This window comes from Pungitius pungitius, chromosome 2 (genome assembly GCF_949316345.1).
Source record: "Pungitius pungitius chromosome 2, fPunPun2.1, whole genome shotgun sequence".
Classification (NCBI taxonomy): domain Eukaryota; kingdom Metazoa; phylum Chordata; class Actinopteri; order Perciformes; family Gasterosteidae; genus Pungitius; species Pungitius pungitius.
Window position 1 is genome coordinate 6,159,608 of NC_084901.1, and position 20,981 is coordinate 6,180,588.

Consider the following 20,981-nt stretch of genomic DNA (forward strand, 5'->3'; position numbering starts at 1 on the left):
GCACAGGCGCATGCATCTCCTTTTTAGGTTCATATGCATGACGCACCAGGTCTGTTCCGTATCAAAAGGAGGCAGACTAAATGCACTTGTTCTATTTCTCTTTGTCCTGAATAATGAATCGTGTTTCAAATTAAAAACCCTCTCCTGCTTCTCAAAAGGGCATCGATCTGATAAAAAAAAACCACCAAAACACAGGTAGATATGGGATTTCTAATTTTGCTCAAGTTCGGCACACGATGGAAAGGACGAGAAGATTAGCCGAACAGGGAGGACAATCAGAAGACACACAGTGCAGAGTGACAGCGCGCTGCTCTCGCTCTCACCCGCGTTAACTTACATCCAACTGACATGTCGGCTCACGGAGACTGGAAATGAGCAGGAGATGAGGTTTCGACCCAATGAGTCACATCTCGTCCGGCTCTGTGTTATACATAATAGGCACAGTGTGTGTGTGTGTGTGTGTGTGTGTGTGTGTGTGTGTTCTGAACGCTATTGTGCATGTGAAATGTGGTATTGTGAAAGTTTCAATACGTTAATATCTTTGTTTTGCATGCATATATTTACCATCGATGTTATTTTGGAAATAAACATTTACGTTTTTATTTAGTGTCGGATGTGCAATGATGGTTAAAAAAAAAAAAAGGTTATTATGCAGTGTAAAAAAATGGAAGATTTAGAGTGTAATAGATCAAACATGGCTACACCACGTGTACAGAAACTAATCAACAGTACAAAGAAGATGCACACACACAACAATGCGTTTTAAATAGAATAGGTGTCAAAACAAGTCGGTGGTAGAGTGTGGTGAGAGAAGGACACGGACAGAGTCACCGATCGACTTGGACATCCCTCCTCGAGCCACGCTGCCGGCATGATTTAGGAACGCGCTTCCTTCACAGGTGTCTCTGCTCCTTCTTCAGGTGAAGGTGAGGAGCTCAGATATCCTGAAGGAACATGGAACAGAAGCACCGCTCAATGCTGCTTTAAAAAAAAAAAAAAAAAAGGAGCCTTTGAGGCGGTTCGGGTACTGGCTCCCCTGCAGAAGTACTCCATACAGCCCCGGAGGCGGTGGCACAACACGCTCCAGGAGTCAAAAGCTTCTTAAAGGCCTTTAGGAGGAGGAGGTGACTGGGGCAAAGACCAGGGATGTACGGGTTGCCTCGCGTCGCTTCGCCCTGATGGACAGGCGAGCGCTACAATAACGTGACGCGATCGCTCCCAGGCACTATTGCAATGTGCTGCTGTTTCTGCGGGTTTGATACGTGCATGGGCCATTGGTCCCATTGGAGCTGAAAGGCATCCTTTACTTCCACCATATGCTAACGATTGTTTTATTCTTCAAACTATGTAAAATGTTATGTAAAATTGTAATTCTACCCACTTTTCAGAAAGCGAGATTATTTATCCTGTCTTTCCCACAACACTGAACAATAGCTGCGTTGTGTTGCTGATTTATGTATTTATTCAATACTAACGGAGGCATTTGAATGTTGTTGTTTTTTTGACCATGCGGATCCAGCTGGTTGCCATTAAAATGTATGAGAAGGCAGACGAAAACTCAAAAGATGAGAAGTGAATGAATGGTGAGGCAGGAAAAAGAAAGGTATAGAAAAAGAGGGAGTTGGAGGGTGAGAGAGGAAGTGGATGGATATAATTGAACGGTTCCCAACAGACGATCCCAATATATCTGTGCAATATAACACCATTTTCCCAGTAAAAAAAAGTCTTGCTTCATAAACTCTGAAACGTATTGTTGGTTTAAAACTTAATCTCCTGAGGAGTTGTTGCATCCATCGCTGGTGCCGCCTCACTTTCTACAGGATTGCATGTTTCTGTATGATTGCATGTGTGTGTGTGTGTGTGTGTGGTATCAAAAAGGTAGTTATTTCTTTCCAATGGCTAACCTTTGCATTTATTAGTTTGACAAGCAGACTGTGAGAATGGGAAACAACACGGCATTTAAAGTTAGTTTGACCTTGTTTTATTATTTATCAAGTGTTTAAATGCTAAATTCCCAAACTGGGAATTTCTTTGTTGCTGACAGTTCCTTTCTGTGCCATTTGCCAAAATATCCCCACGAAACGTTGTTGGCGTGTGCATTTTTAGAGCCATCGGTTACACAAACATGGAGAAACATTAGCATTGGTCTGAAGGCATTTTCAGGTACGCAACATAAATCTTCACCCACTTAGTTGTCGACAGATTGATTAGTGCAGCTTCAATGCGGCAATGATGTAACCTTGATTTGCAACACAACGCCATCATTGCTCTCATACAGGAAGAACTAATGCAAAGCTCCTGAATGGCCGGCCTGTTACACAACGGCCAAGATACACGACGGATAGCGGAAAATGGGAGAAAGTTAGAAAGGTACCTGCCCAACTTAGCTTGCTCGTTACTTAGCAACCATTCATAAAGCACTGCCAGAAAAACCTTAGCCCCCGCCAGATTGCTTGGCCGGGACTTCTCGCTTTAACGAATGCCCAGTTACACACAAAAACAAAAAAAAACGAAAGGTGGGAGTGTGTCTGAACAACAGCGAGAAGAAGAGCAATCTTAAAATAGTCTTAAAGTACTTTTCCCTCTATGGAGAGAACGAACAAATACCAAGTTTACACAAACTATACAGGACGGCTCAGTGGAATTGAATAGCGCTAAGAGACTTCTATAAATACATGTTGTCACCAACAGTGAGAGGCATTTTGTTCTACCGGTCTGTTATTACTCAGCACCAGTCTAATCGTTTTTAAAGCACTCAAAAGCAGAGAATACTGTAATGTGGATATCAAATGGGAAATTGGAGGACTGACTTGTGTATCGCCGACAATCGTTTCAACAATCGCGTAAACCCACCTGCTCTGTGATCCCCATTCCCCTTTAGAGCAGCTGATGCCGACGGTAAATTCCAACGTCATACTGACTCATCTCTCATGACTCATTTTATTCCATATTTCGAATCCAAGCGGAGAATATTCACTCGCGCCCGCCACCCAAACCAAGGAAAAGAAACCATTATCTGAAAATCGAAATCACAAGGACATGGTTTGGACACCCCGACAGTTTGCAACCACACTGCTGCAAAGGATTGTTGCTGCCGGAGTCAATGGTTGGTCCTTCAGAGCCCAAACACATAGTTACAATGTCAGAGATTTACAGCTTTTCAGTTTGATTAGGAAAGTTTGTGCAGGGAGGAAACCTTTTGAAGACAATGGCATGATGACACACACACACACACACACTGTGTACATTTTGAAAGTATATTGCTGATTGAGGCCGACTAGCAGGGGGCCAACTGGAAATGAAATGAGCGGCACATCGCCTGTCAGCTTCTGACGAGACCCCCTGTAACGAACACACACACACACACACACACACACGTTCAAACTCAGAGGCACACAAAAACACATGCAGTGCTCCTCTTGTGACAGGAGGGAGGAGAGCAGACAAAAGCTAGATCTGTGATGCGTTTCAAAGTGAACATTTCCTCTCATAATTGGGCTTCTCGTTTTCTGTCTGAGAGATACATCGCAGATTCAGAGTGCAAAAAGAGCACCACACATGAGAAATGTTGAGAATGTCTCTCTCTCTCTCTCTCTCTATATATATATATATATATATATATATATATATATATATATTCCTCCACTCCAGCCCCAGGCCCCTGTGCACTTATATAACCTTTTCACTTCCATCCACACACCTGACTCCACTTTCCTCATCTGCCCGCCTCCTCACCTGCACCTCTCAATCACCCAGCTGCTTCCCCCGTCTACGCCGATGAGATCCGGCTCTACAAATACCAACCCGGTTCCTTTGTTCGTGGTCGGGTTCTTAACCCTTTGCGTTTTGGGTGCTTGTTATCTGGTCGCTGTACCGTCTTCCGCAGCTGGCGCGGTTTGATGGCTGTCATCTTATCCGTGCTCCACTGAAACATCTATTTCATCTGCTTCCTCCTACTGTCTGTGGTGCATTCGGTTGCTTCCCCCGTGCTACAGATGATGAACCAAGTTCACCTCGAGGAGAACACCTTTGGAGTTGGTTCTGTGACGAATTCTTTCGAATGTCAACAACATTTTTTTCTTTTTCACGTACAAATTACAACATCTCCTTTGGTTCGTTTCTTAATTATCCGCATCTCTTCAACCCCTCACTCCTCGGCCTTGACATGAGACCTCCTCTTCCTCCTCACAGCAGTGGGCGTGCACGGCGTCTCCTGCGGGGGGGGGGCGGGGGTCGTTCTGGATGGGAGGTTGCCCGAAGCTCTCTGGCATCTGCTCAGTGCTCCAACGTGACAGATAATCACACAGGAGGCATAAACCGCGCCGGTCTCCGCGTCTGTACCCCTAACGGAGCCAAGGATGATGGTCGCTATCGTCATCGTTGCGTAACTCTTTGGATGCAACAAATGAAGAAAAGGGCGAGAGAGAGAGAGAGAGAGAGAGAGAGAGGCTGTGTAGGATGTGTGGGGAGAACAGAGCAGGGTGATACATTGCTGATGAATATTTCAGAGAGTTCTCTGTTGGGTGAAGAGGAAGGAAAATGAGAGAGGTTTTTTTTTTCTGTAGTGGGAGGTTCTTAAAGAAAGCAGGACACTAAGACACACACTAACAGACTTATTCCCAAGGAGGAACTGGTTTAGAGTTTCATGTTTCAAAAGGAACATTTCCCTTTCATTTAGTTGAGATTTAAAAATAACTTTATTTGTATAGCGGCAGGTGTTCAAAGTGGTTATATTCTCGTCATATTCTCTGGGGGTCACGGTGTGAAAGATGAGGCTGCAGACTAATATCTACACTAATGCACAATCTAACTCTTTCTTCACTTACACCAATAGAGTAGAGATGTTTCTGCAGAATATTTACATTATGTGTACCGCAGGACAGAATCTCGGATCAGACTAGAAAATAGAAGTTAACATTTGTTAGCCGCTACGTAATCAATTTAGCTAATTATTTAAATCCATGGCAACAAGAATTTATTACAGAGGCAGGATTTTGTCTTTGCTTTGAATATGCTGTCGGAGATGAAGGGATTATAACATTAAAGAGGCTATACCCTCACAACAGAAATAACTTCAACACACAAAATGAATCAACATAACAGTAATAGTACATTTAGGATTTTAATAGACAGTTTTCAAGATAAAGTTCTTTGATAAACAAAGGGAGAGTTTTTTGGCTATATAAAAAGCTATTTAGAAACCAGTGACTAGACGTAGAGACAATAGTGACTGTGTGCTTAACATTTTTAGGTATCAAATACAGACACAATTTGCTCAGAGTGAAGAGGAAACTCACAACATTCAGAACAAACGTCCCACTGACTGATTTACAAGAACCACTTCATCAACAGTTTGAACCACGTTACTACACACTGAGCCATTTAGAATGAGCTACTCGCGGGAAACAAATGCAGGGAAAGAGAATGCGTTTACGGAGGTCAGTTTACAGTTTACAAAAAAAAAACACAAGTAGGATATCAAAACATAAGATCACTGAACTAAACACGCCCAATGGCGTTTTTAATGGTTAAAAACGGACCTGGCGCAAGGGCATAAACACTGAGATCCCTGGACAGCCCACAGTAACCTGATAGTGTTTGTAATAAAAAGAGTTGTCAAACCGGCTGTGGGGCGTTATGCTGCTGTGGTGCTTCGTTTCTGCCCATTTCTCGTTTTTAACTCGAAGAACCGAAGGGCAGCGCCCCTGAATCTTTCTAATCTGTAGTTGATTAGAGCTAAAGGGTGGCTGCTTCCAGCTGTGGCGCGGAGCACCCTTTACCCACAGTTCTTCACTCCCTGTCATATTTTGAGTACGACTGGCCCTTGGTGCTGCCAAACCTGATAAATATTTTTTCTTTTTTGTAAAAAGTCCTCTTCCCGATGGTTGCCGAGGGGAAAACTGACCTCCACGCTGAGAGAGAGAGAGAGAGAGAGAGAGAGAGAGACATCCAGAGATAGTGTGCTACTACCACAAGAGCACAAGAGACAGACAGAGATTAGGTTTTTTTGGCAGTGCAGAATCGCATGCAAAAGATGCGTCGCAATTTACAGTTTACCATGAACTTCACACCTGGGTCATTACAAAGAGCGCTACCTTTTGATGTTAGTCACAAATATTTAAAGGAATATGATTTTCTCTGATGTTAAAAGAGCCGAAATAAGGCTTTTAAGCCTAACTTCTGATTAAATGGTTGTACAGTTCCGTTATTAGTTGTGATAGTGGGTTGAACCTTGTTTTGACCCAGGTCTGATCGGTAGGATTAAGAAAAGAGAGTTACAGTACAATACACTTGTAAATCTATACACTGGGAATAACATTTCATTGGTTCTCCTTAAAAACTCAAGTAATGAAACTGCAAAAGGTTTTAGAGGTAAAAACAAAACAAAAAACACAACACTGCAAAACTGACCAGCCGTCAAGCCCCGCCCCATGAGGTCACTGTTGTCACCTGTGAAACGACACCTGCAGGTGATGGTGAAAGAATTACCACCTAAAGCCTTCCCTTCACACTTAAGCCGCCACAGATGGCTCGCTGGCGACTGGCAGTTTTGCCCCGATGAAATAACAGTTAATTGGGATTCACGGGGATTTCGTCAGCTGTAACTGTAACTAGCGATCTGACTAAAGGCCCATGTGAAGTGTGAGTTGATTGAAAGCACTGTCTCCGGCTGACTTTGTTTAATTGCAAAAAGGGTTCTCAAACGTGCTCCTTTTCTGCTGAAAGACAGGCCCAATTGACGGGGCTGCCTCGCTGTGATGGATAACTAAGGAGAACTATTTGGGGGGGGGGGGGGGTTTAGCAAACAGTTAATCCTTGTCTTGCCTTTGAGATAATTGACACACTTGAGGTAGCACTTATTTTACAGTTATTACAGGAGTTGAGAGTTAATAACTTAAAAATGATAAAGCTACTTTGTATTTACTATAAACATCAAAGTTATCATTGGTTTTAAAAAACACAATTCCCTTTATAATTACAGTCCAGCAGTTGTGCAGTTGTTACAATGCTGCATTGGCACTTTGTTGTGATAATGATCAAGTTATGCCATAAATACCGTTAGGATTGATGATCACTGTCCTAGTTAATAAGCAGCATTTCATAAATAACTACCAGTAACTACAATGTTTATTATAAGTAATTATCGTTTCATTTTTCAGGACCTTAATTACTGTACTCTAAAATCAAGTGTTACCATTTTTATTAATGAAGGCAGTATTTACACTTGACTCAGGCAATCTCTCCAAACTGTATGGCAGCTATGTGAAACCTAGACATTGATTTTTATTCTTTTACACCACCTTTGTTCACGTATTCAACACACAACTGCTATCTGTCTTCTTGACTGAAAAAAATCGGCGTGCAGCTCAATTACTTGAGAATCTAAGTGGAACAGATGGATTTGTTGTGTACAGCGCATTCATCATAAGAGCACCGAAGAAATTGTACAGTGTGTATATATATATACAGCCTAAAGTGTAAGGCGTGACATGACACAACAGTATAGTGCAGATTTATTTTCAGTCCAGTCAAGGCCTGAGTCCATCACTTTCAAACAGATTCCAAGGTGTTTTGCTCCATTGCTTTCCACTGTGTTCAGATTCTCTTCATCCCATCTAATCTACAGTGTTTCATTTGATTGCATTCCACTCCTTTCACCTCTCATTTGACATGAAACGAGTCCGTTCCAACCTTTGAATTCTGCCCATGTCCGTGTTTTTAATCGCTGAGACCAGCCCAGTTACGTTAGAGTCCTGGATACTTTACAACATACAGTGTGTGTACATTTGGATTCTCCCATCCTGTAATCTGTTCGTTACTGCGCCGTAGTTCAAATGTTGTCAGTCTTGTTCCCCTGTGTGCAGCATTACATGAACTGTACAATTGCAGCGGCTGTATTTCTATACGTTGTTGTAGCACACAAGTACAGCTGGATGCTGTATTTTTTTTTTTATCCCCGTTAAGTTATTTTGCAAGGTTGCACTCTTTGATTAATTAAGCCAAGTTTCCCATCATTTCAACGGTGACACATTTCGAAAGGTGATCGGCATTGATTATATTTCCCCTACGATACTGGTACAGTTTACCACTCTATTAGGGGCTTATTCTGTACAATCACGTCCATACAGTACATTTATTGTACGGGAAATAAATAGCATTACCTTCACCTGCCAACTGTCGCACGAGGCCTGCGGAAAATGGTTATTACGTAATCTAAAGAATTAACGTGGTTTAACTTCTTGAGAGGAACGAGACGTGAGACGGTCCCGTGGTGTTCAGGCATATAAGGTCTACAGCAGGGAGGTTTGTAAGTTTTAAAGGTGTCAGGCAGGATTGCTAAAAACATGTACTGAGCCTGTTTTAGGAGCACATCGGGGGGGAGGTGGGGGGGGGGGGCACGAGTGAAAGAAGAGCTTGCTCTTTGTTGGATACCCTGGCTTACACGGGTACTTCAAGTGAACAGAATCACTGTAAGGAATGAACCCTAACCCTAACGTGGCCGGGCCAGGTAAGGCAAACCGGGGGGGGGGTGGAAGGAGCCTCTCCCTCAGCAGTTGGAGCCGGCGGGTGTGTAGTTGCTCAGCTCCCGGCGGATGGTGCTGAACGGCGACAGCTCCAGCTCGGTGGTGCACTCGTGCTCGTTGTCGTCGCTGGCGGTGGCCGAGGACGCCGCGTGGTTGCAGCAGCAGCAGCAGCAGCAGTCCAGGAAGGCCCGGCCCAGCGGGCGGCACAGCAGCAGCAGCAGCGCCGGCGTCACCGCCGCCCGGCAGAACAGCAGCAGCTGCGAGAGGAGGTGGAGGACGGACATGGTGTGCTCGGGGACGCCCGCCGCCATGTAGGCCGAGACGATGTTGCAGATGTTCTCGGGCACCACGCACGCGCCGTAGACGATGGCCAGCGCCACCACGGTGCAGTTCATCTGGCTCTCCAGGCGGATCTGCTTCTTGTTGCTGCGCACGCTGGACTGCTCGGCGCGCCGGATCTTGCGCGCCGTCACCAGGGAGCACCCGATGGTGAAGAGGGTGGGGAGGCAGAAGTAGCAGCCGAAGCACCACCACAGCCGAGCGCCCTCGTAGGTCAGGCCCAGCACGTAGAGCATGTCGGGGAGCGAGGTGGATATGCGGATGATGCAGCGTTCGACGGGAGGCTCGTCCGGGGCCCCCGCGTCCTCCACCACCAGCTGCCGGATGAGGAGCTCCGGCAGGGCCAGCAGGAGGGCGCCGATCCAGATGACGGCCAGCTTGGCGGTGGTGGAGGTGCAGTTTTCGATCATCTCGTAGTACATCTGCACGTTGGTGGCCGCGCGGAAGCGGTCGATGCACAGAGCGCACAGAGTGAAGGTGGTGACGCCGAGAGAGGCCACCTGGGGGGGGGGGGGGGGACGAACCAAGATGAACATTATTATTATTATCACAGGAAAGATCAGAATCAGGCTCCTCTTATTAGTCTCAGTGGCTTATAGAGACTCTGCTTCAACCATTGTGCCTAAAGAATGCCGTTAGTATGCATGAAACAGCAAAGGATTGGGAAAATGAAGTGATCCAGATAGCTAATCTTCTAAATATAGTTATATATAGTGTTATTATTTGCATCTTCTATTCTTTTATCAATTTATTTAGATTTTCTTATTAATGCCTGGTTTCATTTAACATTCCCATGTTTATCTTAACTACTTTGCGCAACGTTATTTAACGTTAATTAAATGTGCTCTCAAAAATAAACGTGATTATAATAACTTCGACTGATGAGCTCGTCGAGCTTGTCAGGTCCCCGCTTTTTAATTAATTCAAGAAACTGCCAAAGTGATCTCTAGTGTGAAGAAATGTCTGACACTATCTTGCAGAAAAGGGAGGGCTGGCGCTGTAGCAAACAAGTAGATTCCTCCGCATTGAAACACAAACAACAAAAGCCCTTTTGGCGACTTGTCATCCAACACCGCGGCATAAAAACCGGCACACACACGGCGCACAGGAGCGGCGCCGGCCTCTTTCGGGGTGTGCCTCACAACGGTGTAGTTACAAGCACAGCGGCCTCCTGTAGGCGGCTATTAAGGCGGTGGTGTGTGTGTGCTTGTGTGTGTGTGTGTGTGTGGGGGGGGGGGGGGTTGGATCACTCGCCCGGTATTTTCACACCTCCCGTTCAACGAGTGCCCACTGATTGATGCCGTCCCCGAACCTTACACTTACGCTAATGTTTCCCCTCCAAACCTTGATGTTATTAAACTAATTGCCTCCACATTGTTCCATGTAACATTCTCTGCAGATTGTGAGTGAGCTCACACAATTCCTCAGCCCCCAGAAAGCATCCATTGGATTACCAGTCATTTTGTGCATAACATTTCTCTGCAGCTGGAGTGTGTGTGTGTGTGCGCAACCCCCCCCCCCCCCTTTATTTTTGTAACGATTTTGCAGCCACTTACCCCTCCCATCCTCTGTCCTGCTTCCTTTTGCTTACCTTTTCTCCCTCGGACTCTCACTTATCTCTCCTTTTTTTTTTTTTTACTCTACTGCAGCTCCCCACCCTTTGCCCCACCCCCCTCCACCCATCCTTCCTTTCCTCCATTCATATCTAACTTAATTGCAACAGCCAGCTTCCCAGATGGCCCCATTGAGCCATGGCTTTAGTGCTCCAAACACATACTTTGTGGACAGATATAGATGTACACACAGCAGGATGTTCTGTGTATCTAGGCCTCTCACACACACACACACACACACACACACACACACACACACACACACACAGCACAACAGTCAGACAGACTGACCCTCTGACACACATGGCTGCCTAAGCAGACTAACGAAGGAAACGGCGAGGGGTAAGTGGGCTAGAAAAACCAGTAACATGGTCCAGCACTATGCCCAGTAGCTGTTGTTATTGTGACTGTGCGTTTTTACGTGCCATTACGCAACAATCTTGTAACTGTCATTGTAGTTAATGGTTTGGAAATCCTGTCAAAGCAAGAACAATTCTTAATCATTAGCTTCATAAGCGATACAAGATTTAAGCCAAGTATATTTATAGTGGTTTATTTACACACTAATTGGATTTGGCCTCCAGGTGATTTGGGCAGGAGTCAATATTTTCAGTGCACTCTGCACATAATGCCATCTTCAACTCAGTTACCCATGGCTGAAAACAATTGTTCTGATTAAATCATACGTTCATGTTAACATTTTATGCATTGCAGTAAACACACTTCATCGGATCCCTCTTTGACATGTTGTTAGCAGTGAATTGTTTTACGCCATGAAGCTCTAACCCATCTTTAAACTGCTGGTACCTTGTCCAAAAGAAAAAGATAAAAATCTGATCCAATTGGGTTTAATGTCAGTCTGGAGCCGTTATTGCGCTCGAGTTTAAACAGGATTTGGACAGCGTCACCTCATCTCCACCATGAATAAAACACAAACACGCTGATATGACAAACTCAGCAAAAATTGATTATCCTGACTCATCCGTTGATACCTTTCACTGAAATGGCCCTCTATGTATTTTTTCATTCCACGCTACAGCTAACACACTACAAAACTGCCTGTTTTTTTGTGATTTAACGTTGAACAATGAAGTGTTTTTGACAGAAACAATCTTGAATCTCCTCTGCATTGCATGCCTCGGAACATAAGTGTCAGTTAATCGCTAATTATGCGTCACATTGAGCTCTACTCGTGACCCACTTCTCCCGCTATGAACCTGCACACCTGTGTTCTAATATGGTGGCTTCAAGGGAACACACACACACACACACACACCCATGCAGAACGCACAGAGAGGTGCTTGCACATGGTGAATATTTCATGGATGCAACAATGTGCTGGAACACTTTTAAAGGCCGTCAGGGGAGGACCCGGAAACCCAGCTTTGATCAAGGTGTTGTGGCAGAGAGCGAGGGCAGCAGGAACAAGCAGAACTTTGTAGTAGAAGTGGAGATGAGAGCGAGAGAGAGTCCAGCAGTCAGGCCCGCTAGGGGCATGACGTTGTGTTTGTGGAAAAGGGTGATGCAAATTAGAGAAAGGGGCAGACGATGGGATAAGGACAGACCATGGCGAGGGAACACATCAGCTTAGTTAGTGACAAGTCGTATTTGACAGAGAGAATCTTATTTTTAAAGATTTGTACAATGCCGTTTTAGGAAATACGAGAGTTTTAAAAGATGGAGAAGATACCACTCATGTTTGTAAAACTAAATAAAAGGCATCTTAGCTTAGCAGTGGCTTATCATCAGGTCACATTTTATATTTCCTCATTGAGGTGTTATGTAGCCAGGCTAGTTGCATTTCCCAGTTTCCAGTCTACTTTATATGCTAAGCTAAGCTAACCGGTAGCTTTATAGAGATCAGAGTGGTATAGATCCCCTCATAATACTCATAATACAATAAGACAGCAAACATTTAGCATAATGTGGGAGTATTCCTTTGCTAGACTATTTCGTCAATTATCTGTAAATTGCAATGTCATTACCACGATTTCTTTTGATAACTTCAAAATAGAAAAACCATAATGGTTTGCGAAGCACCTTTTTTTCTAGTTGTCATATATTTTCTTTCTCAACCTTGGAATTAAAGGGGAGGGTGAAGATAAAAAAAACGCTTCCTCCGTAACATGTCTGGCCGTCTATCTGCACAGCGGGTGAGAGACATTTCTCCTGCTGCTGTTTTTAATAACGGCCCATTAACTTCCAGAATAAAGGTCCAGTGAGCTGGTGGCACAAAGACCTGCGTGTTATTAATTGGCTTTTAACAAGCACTGGTGCGGCCCGTGTAGCCATACTGTGATTATTCAACCCCAGTCAGGGGTAACAGGTGTCGTCAGGTGATGAATGGCTAATGTGGAGACACACAAAAACAACCAGCACTCATCCAGTCGTATAACAACGCGCCACGGAGACCACGGTTCGTCCTATTTCCAGGCCCGAATGTGGGGGGGGGGGGCTCCGGCGGACCATAACTCCAACCAGAGAGACCCCGCCGCTGACAGCCTCCATACGTCTAACAGCTGGGCCGCGCGTCGGGAAGAGACAGGGACCTGATATACGAGGGTTACTCAGATATCATTGCGGGTGTGTGTGTGGCGTAGCGTACCAGCGAGGTTGGGGGATACGTACGAGTGAGTGTCAGTCTGGGATTATGGAAGACACACACACACACTGTTTAAGCTTTCCCCCGTGGGCTGAAAAAGACTTTTCAGGGATGATGTTAGAACAGAAACTTTTGAAATCCCATCCCTCTCCTTGTTACAGTGTGCGTTGCATTGTACTGTTCTCTATTCCATTGTGTTTCAGCCTGGCAAACACAAATTCCCCTTGCGTGTCCTAAGCTTTTCACAAAGAAATGTTGATATACGTCAGCAGAGGGAGTTGTACCCACTGACTACTTGAAGTTGAAGCCGTTAGCTTAGCTAGAGTCTTGTCGTCACAGGGAGGTTGCCAGGCAACCTTTCCAGTTGGGGCCGATTGTGTGATGTGATTCGAAAGCTCCTCAAGGGACCTTGTGCTAAATGTGTCTAGTGTTCCTCAAGTAAAGGTGGAACTTTCAGTCGATTGAGGAACTGAGATCAGCAGAAAATAAGCAAGGAGAGCACTCATAATTCATCATCTTTCTTGCTTCAGATTAATTAATAGCAACTATCCATTCGTGTTCAAATGTGTTCTGTGGCTGACTGCCTTTCACAGAGTGTGAGGGAGTTTATTCTGTACCAGACTCTTCTCGTTCGTTCAATGATCCTGACCCGTGGCTGATTTCCCCCAGACGCCATTTAGAAATTCATCCAGCTCTGTATCGCTGATCCCTGCCCTAAAATGTTATATCTCTTCCTTCAAGTGTATTCTATGAAGGTTGGCTAACGGCCTGTTGCGTGTCGATCTGAATCTGATACCAAGTCCACACCTAATTTAAAATGATAATCAACCAATGAATATTTCACATTTACTTAATTACCAATTTGGTTAATTGCATCCAACAGCCAGTCTAATCTTTGCTCCGTGCTGGTGTGCGGTCTCGTCTCATCGCTCCAAACCGACCAGCTACTCGACAAAAAGCTGACTGAATGCACCCACCATCATGCATTATGTATATGAGACACTAATTATATACCCTGACACATTTACATAGCTTCCAATTAACTATCATTTGCGTGTCTAATAGACGCGCCCAGGAACGCAGGGGGCCCGACACCGCACGTGTTTTGTGTGTGGATTCAGCGTTTTTTTTACCACAAACCTGTGTGTGTGTGTGTGCCAAAATACGTCCATGCCATATGTAAGTGTGTGTGGGTCTTCCCCCTGAGGGCTTACTTCTAATCACAAATAGCTGATGCAGAGCGCGAGAGAGAGAGAGAGAGAAAGACAGAGAGAGAGATACGGGGGCAGTGTTGAGTAGAGAGAAGGCCATCCCACCCATCTGGAGGGTCGACACACAAGACTGACTTTGTGCATGTGTGTGTGTGTGTGTTTGTTTGTGCACAGGCTACTTTTCTTGGTAGAAGATGGAGGCTGAAATCTGAGTGAGAGTGAGAGTAGTTTTATCTGCACCAGAAAGAAAAGGGCGTTTAGACGTTGGTTCTCGTGGCGACATGGTCATGTAGCCCTGGTTGTTACACAACCACGCAGGAAGAATAAATTTGTTTTTCTGATTACAAGCCCCAATGTGTGTGTGTCTGTGTGCGAGTTGGAACAGCGATTGTGTCAAGTTGATGTATGTCCTGCCACTACCACCCATTTCAATGCGTCTATACCAATCGGCCCTGTGTGGCTCCATGCGGCCCTCTCTCTCTCTCTCTCTCTCTCTTTTCTTTTTCACACTCTATGTGTGTCTCTCTCTCTCTTTCTCTTTCCTCAGACACTGCCAGTCTCCGCTTCAACGGTCTGTTTCTTTCTCTCTGGTCAGAGTCAGTCAACGGTTAAAAATGAATAGCACAGTGATCCAGATGTATGAGGTTAAAGCATGACAAAAAAAAAAGGATTCACGACAGTTGAGGTAATGCATTACGGAGAATAAACGATAAATTATTTTTCAGGGACAAATATCGTGAACAAATAAAATGTTGTGTGCATTCTATCAATGAGCAAAGCCATGGTTCTTCACACTTCATGGCATTGCTGTAATGTGGTTGGTACCATAAGTGGAATCACCAATAAACCACTAAGGAGACATTGGGTCTGTAGAGTGGATTTATGTCCCATAATGGATTTTTGCAATTAGCCGTTAATCAGATGTTGAAAAAAAAAAAAGGTGTGCTGTGAACAGAGACATCTCTGTCTGCTAATGGGTTTAGTCATTAATAATAGAGACATGCACGATAGCCATGCAAGTAGGGTGTTACAAATCGGACAGAAATCTGCCACATTGCATTATGTATTTAAGAAGTACATCGACATGCTCTATGTTCTGTATACATGGATGTTTCCAGGTACCAGATTTGAGTGTTCATGTATTCTCTTTTCTTTTGAACACATGTGTTTTATGCCGACTCAACTTGTAGACATCTACTGATCTAAAGATCAATGTTTCATGTAATGCATCATTTGTATTACGATTAAAGCGCACCAATATGCTTTTTCGGATAGTGATTCATAAGTGTGTCTTTATTTAGGGTAATGAGACTAAAAATCCTGGGGTTACAGCAGCACAGCTCGGAACGGACCTTGAGAAATGACTCGTTGTCCCTCTGGCTTATAAAATGCTTGTTTGTTACTTTAGCCTCCTTTCAAGTCCTATTCTATAATCAACTGTCAGGTGCAACAAAGAAAAACAATTATTGCCCATTAGCTTTTTGCCTGATTCTGCTGCTCGGTGCATCCCTTCTTAGAGAGGTCGTCTGCAGATCTGAGCGCGTCGGAGACCGGCTGTGACCCACATCTTTATTTTGTGGAGCATTCGTACCATTCTCCTTTCTGCTTTTCTCACATCACGCACCTATAATTGCTTAATCCTTTACGGTTTGGATGATTCCATGCTCTATTAAACACTGAATAAAACAAGGGTTACCGAAGGCAGCACAAGGGGACGGTGATGCATTATCTATGTCATCTGCTGATTATGCATGCATGGACACGTGAAGTTGGGTCCCATGTTTGTGTGAAGAGTGTGCCGTGTACATCCAAGCCTGTGTGTCTTTATTTCAGGCCAAATAATGATATTCCCCATGGCTGAATTTGGGTTAAGTGCAGAATAAAGTCACTCGACGGGGTGACATTGTCTGTGCAAGTGTGTGTGTGTGTGTGTGTTCCTCTGAATGTTCCACAGGGAGAGAGTAAACCCCCGGCTGCATTACTCACGGCCTGTTTTGACGCATGCCTGCACACACACACACACACATGTCAAAGGCAGGCAGGCCCCAGTGCACACGTCCTGATAGATATTCACTGAACACACGTGCACATGTTGTTATAAATGCACAGAGAAAAGTGAATACCAACCCTCCCCGAACACGCTGCATTAAGAATGGCCAATGCAGTGGTAGTAAGTTATTAAATACTATCCCGTAGCCCTTAAGCAGCTCATGTGCAAAAACACATTAAAACACACCGTATGCACTCAGCTAATTATATAAAGTATCCACTACACTAAGTGTTAAGTGGTAGCTGCCCGTTTGTGAAATATCAAATCCCAAAATTTCCAAAAGAATCAGGTACGGACATGTTTGAATGAAGGCTGATTTGAAGGTGATAACACAGCCCCCTTGCTCCCATTATCACTTCATGATGTGACAGCCCTCCCTATATGTGCTCCCCCGGAGGGCGTCACCTGTCCCGGCTCACTGCCTGGCAATGGAAGCCGTCTCTCTCTCTCTCTCTCTCTCTCTCCTCTCTGACATCCAGCCTTCTCAGTTTGATTACATTTGCTGTCCTCTCTGTGCTGCACCGCGCACAGCTCACAACTCACTTACCCGTGCGCCTGAGATGCCACCCATACCGCAGGTTCACTGCTTCCAATGGGGTTGGATGTTTAATTCATAAGGTATTTGGGTTAACCGCCCCCCCCCGAAAAAAGAAAATCCTAAAACCCTTTGAAAAATCTCTTTCTCCCTCCAGCAGCCTGGTTGGGACAATTAGGTTAAGATCCCCATGAGCTGGAACCCACCCCGGTGTTATACAAAGGACATTTACCTGGCTGCTGAATCTGACACTGGTATGATGACGGTGAGGGAAAGGTATCGACATGGCGCGAGAAAAACAATCTAGCAACCATTGATTGCTCATGAGCCGTACCAACAACATGAAATAAAAAGGAGGAAGCGGGAGACCGAGTGTGTTTGTGTGTGTGTGTGTGTGTGTGTGAGGGCGGTGATATGGTTTTATCAGCCGTATACACAGTGAAAGCAACAGGAGGCGAGTGTTTTTTGTGCAGCTTGGAGCGGAGATAGTGCGTTGTCTACACAGCTCGGCGGTGCAGGTGAGGCTCTGTATTCCCAGCAGGTTGCACAACAAGTGACAAGCAGAGTCTCCTTGTTATTGGCTGAGGTCCTACAGCCACACCTGTTTTCTTTCTGCCCATTCAATGCCTAAAACCACCTGAAACTCAACCTTTTATGTCCATTTAATGAACAAGTGTGTGTGTTAATCATCTGCGATCCCTGCGATAACAAGGGGACGGATTGAAGAAAAAGAAAACAACCTAAAAAGGAATTTACCTCCACGTAGGGCACCACTTTGCAGGTGAACTCCCCCAGCAGCCAGGACTTTGTCAGTTCATGAAAGACCACCATGGGCAGGCAGAAGAAGATGAGCACGAAATCCCACACAGCCAGATTGGCCAGCAGGGAGTTGGAGATGCTCTTCATGTAATAGTTCTGGCACACGATGCACAAGATGGCAATGTTTCCGGCTATGCCCACCAGGAAGATAACCCCGGAGACGCAGGTGATGGCGTAGGCGCCGTAGGTCTCGCTCGTCACCGGGTAAAAGGGGTTCTTGATCTCGTCCCCGAAATCCTGCGAGCTGGGAGGGGTGATCGGCGTGGCGTCCCAGGGGTTCTCCTCCCGGTAGGTCACGGACTCGGCCCTGCTGGTGAAGAGGTCAAAGGGCAGGTCGGTGGAGGTGAGGGCCAGCGGCTTGGGAATGGGTTCCCACGGCGACGCGTGAGGCTGAGCCAAAACCCCGGAGCTTTTGTTCGGCCGGTTTCTCCCCCTCCTGGGGGCTTTCTTCTGCTCGTCTTTTGTGCCTCTCTTGTGTCTGTCGCCCTCCTCGGGTGCCCCCCCCGCGCCTCCCCGGCCCATTGAGGAGGGCTTAGGCGCATTGTAGTGTCCACCTGCTGGCGTCCCCGTACTACCAAGCGCGCCATTCAACTTCATCCTCTTATTGTGGTGGCGCGTCGCGTCGGGATCCTCCACGGGTGTCCCTGTCCGACTGGGGTCGCGCTTGCCGTGTCCGATTCGCGTCGCTTCTCCAGCAACCACGCGCTTCCACGGATGCGTGGAGTTCAGGGGCCCTCGCACGAACGCCCGTGGCGCCCGCGGCTCCGACGAGGACGCACCTGTGGCGTACCCCGGCGAGAGCGCGCGGTCCCAGGCTGGGTTTCGGCGGCTCTCCCGTGGCGACCCGTGGAAAGTCCTCGCAGAGTGCGCGCCGCGGTCGCCGTCCTCTTTGGTTCGTACTTCCCCATTGTTTCGGAGAGATACTAATAAGTGCGCTTGGGCTAATAACAAAAATAACGCCCCGGGCGGCAGAATCTGCATGGTCCAGGAACGAGTGGAGCGCAGGTTTTTATCCTCAACAGCGCATCTTGGTACTCTCGTTGGCAGCGCGGGGGCGGGAGCGGGGGTGGGGGTGGGGGGGTCCTCCTGCGTTCAGTCAACACCCATGTTGGAAACACTGCTCCAAAGGAAACAGCTCCATTCATCCGCTGAGCTCCGCGAACTTCTAAGTTATATCCCAATGCCTCGGCTCGCAATTACGCAATACTCCACACACACACACACACACAAAAGGAAAAACAAGAAAAACAAATCGCCGCCTCGCTCCCAGCGGTCACTCCCGTTTCCAAAGTCTTCTTGACATCACCGAGCAGGACAGCGAATCAGAGCCCCGACCCAGAGAGGAAGGAGAAGCGAGGAGAGGCGGAGAGGATACTGCTGCATGTCCGCGCACGCAATCCGCACCTCATCCAGTTTCCAGCTGTGGGTAACAGCGCCAAGAGAAACCGTCTCCTTCTCCTCTCTCTCTCTCTCTCTCTCTCTCTCTCTCTCTCTCTCTCTCTCTCTCTCTCCTTCTCTCTGAGCCAGTGCGTTAGTTCAGTGGGTTGGGTCGGCTGGCAGCAGCAGCAGCGTCAATGCGGTGCAGTACCGAGTAAAGCCCCCCCGCACTTTAGGTTGTGATGCACGGGAGAAGAGAGAGAGAGAGCGAGGTGAGGTGAAAATCGCTTCGTCCCTCCCTCCCTTCCATGCTCCCAGTGCCTCACCTCCTCTGCTTCCTCGTAGGGACCGTGCGCTGGAAGAAAAAAAATGGACTCCCCTGGCGGCTAACCCCGATCTGTCACTCCCCATCCATCACGGAGCATCCAGCACCCCCCCCCCCCACCCCGAGCAGAATACGTCTACAGCCCCCCCCCCCCCCCCCTCCCCTCCGGCAAACAAGTCAGCCACGCCCGACAGACGTGCCAATAAACATATTCCCCAGTTCTTCATCCCTGCACCACCTTTAGACACGTGCCACTTAATATTCCCCTTTCCACCCTGCAGTCTAAAAGCAAAAGAGAATACAATCCTCAGTGAGTGGTTTGAATCCTTGGGGTCATATTTTAAGCCCCTCGGACCAATAGCCCGAGGCTTTATTACCCGCGGGTTTGAATGACTGAGCGGGAACATTTGCACGTGGGTTGAGGGGATTATTACTGGAAAGTGAATTGCTGTGACTGAAACTTATGACTGACTGATATATGAGGTGAACACGTACAGCGGGGCTTAATTCTGCTTGCATGGGACGTTTGTGCAGTGTACTCAGCACATCAATACACGGAGGATATTAACATATAAAGTAATGGCTATAAGCAATTCAAATAATATGTTCAAAGTAAAGGACATTAGGAAGTGGGTCAAATATTAAATGGTTTAAAAGTCATTTTATAGACCCCTTCATCAGATCTAGTGTTGGCAACAGTGATTAAATACACACACAAACTAACACAACCTATAACGGCGTGTACGTCCGGTCGCTCCGTCAATAATTCAAGAGACTCCCAGGACTAAATGAAATGAGCACATTATGTCTCAAGTGCTCTCAGCACGTCGCCGCCTCAAACCGCAGACGCTCTGAACAAACCGCGTGTGCGATACACACACACAACTGTTCACCAACGCACACATCTGTAGGCAAACGTGCTTTTTACAAATGGAACCACATGCACGTGTGTGCAAATACACGGTTGAATAAACATACAGATACTTGCATATTTGCATCTGCATGTGACCTTCCACTTCAAATAGGTGATTGGAGCCAATTTGAAACCGGGCGGGTGGGCGTGCACACACACACACACACACACACACACACACACACACACACACACACACACACTTCACACGCCAAGTTCATCTGACCTGGATTCAATTTTAGCGAATAAGTTGTGTGTGTAAAGTTTTGATGAGGCCTGCGGCAAAAGTGAGCAAAATAACAGAATGTGTGGGTGGAGAGTAAATGTTATTCTCTTTTCGCCTGTTAACTTTTCTTTTGCTCGGTTACTTTTTAATCATGGATACAGTTGATTCCCCCCCCCCTCCCTCCTCCTCCTCCCCTCTTTTGATATCAAAATGAGTCCTTCACATGTGAGCAACTCCTCCGACATCCATCGGGCCTCCCAGGTTAAATCCCTCTAATGGCACTGTCTCTGACCTTGACGCAACCATCGCAACTCGCACGCTTACGATTGCCATCAGCTGCAAGGCACGGTGGGAAACACCCCACATGTAATTATCATGTCGATTGTGTGCGCGGTCCGTGGAGACTGTGGGTGTGGGTGGAGATAAAGAGGAGAGGCTCTCTACTC

At 46.3% G+C, this 20,981-nt stretch overlaps 1 protein-coding gene across 1 annotated transcript; it reads right to left on the reverse strand.

The window, feature by feature from the left end:
* Positions 1 to 5,108: 5,108 nt before the first annotated feature.
* gpr37b (G protein-coupled receptor 37b) lies at positions 5,109 to 19,147 on the reverse strand. The gene is made up of 2 exons (XM_037461593.2): positions 17,632 to 19,147; positions 5,109 to 9,364 (listed from the first exon to the last, which is right to left on the reverse strand). Exons 1-2 carry the CDS (start codon positions 18,673 to 18,675, stop codon positions 8,549 to 8,551), a joined length of 1,860 nt encoding a protein of 619 aa, XP_037317490.2. The 5' UTR covers positions 18,676 to 19,147; the 3' UTR covers positions 5,109 to 8,548.
* Positions 19,148 to 20,981: the final 1,834 nt, after the last annotated feature.

Bases quoted from the DNA above. Each gene is read 5' to 3' on its own strand.
- gpr37b (XM_037461593.2), bottom strand. From the start codon at position 18,675: ATGCAGATTCTGCCGCCCGGGGCGTTATTTTTGTTATTAGCCCAAGCG. The intron at 9,365-17,631 runs GTAAATTCCTTT...CCCCCCCCCCAG, and splicing joins AAGTGGTGCCCTACGTGGAG to GTGGCCTCTCTCGGCGTCAC.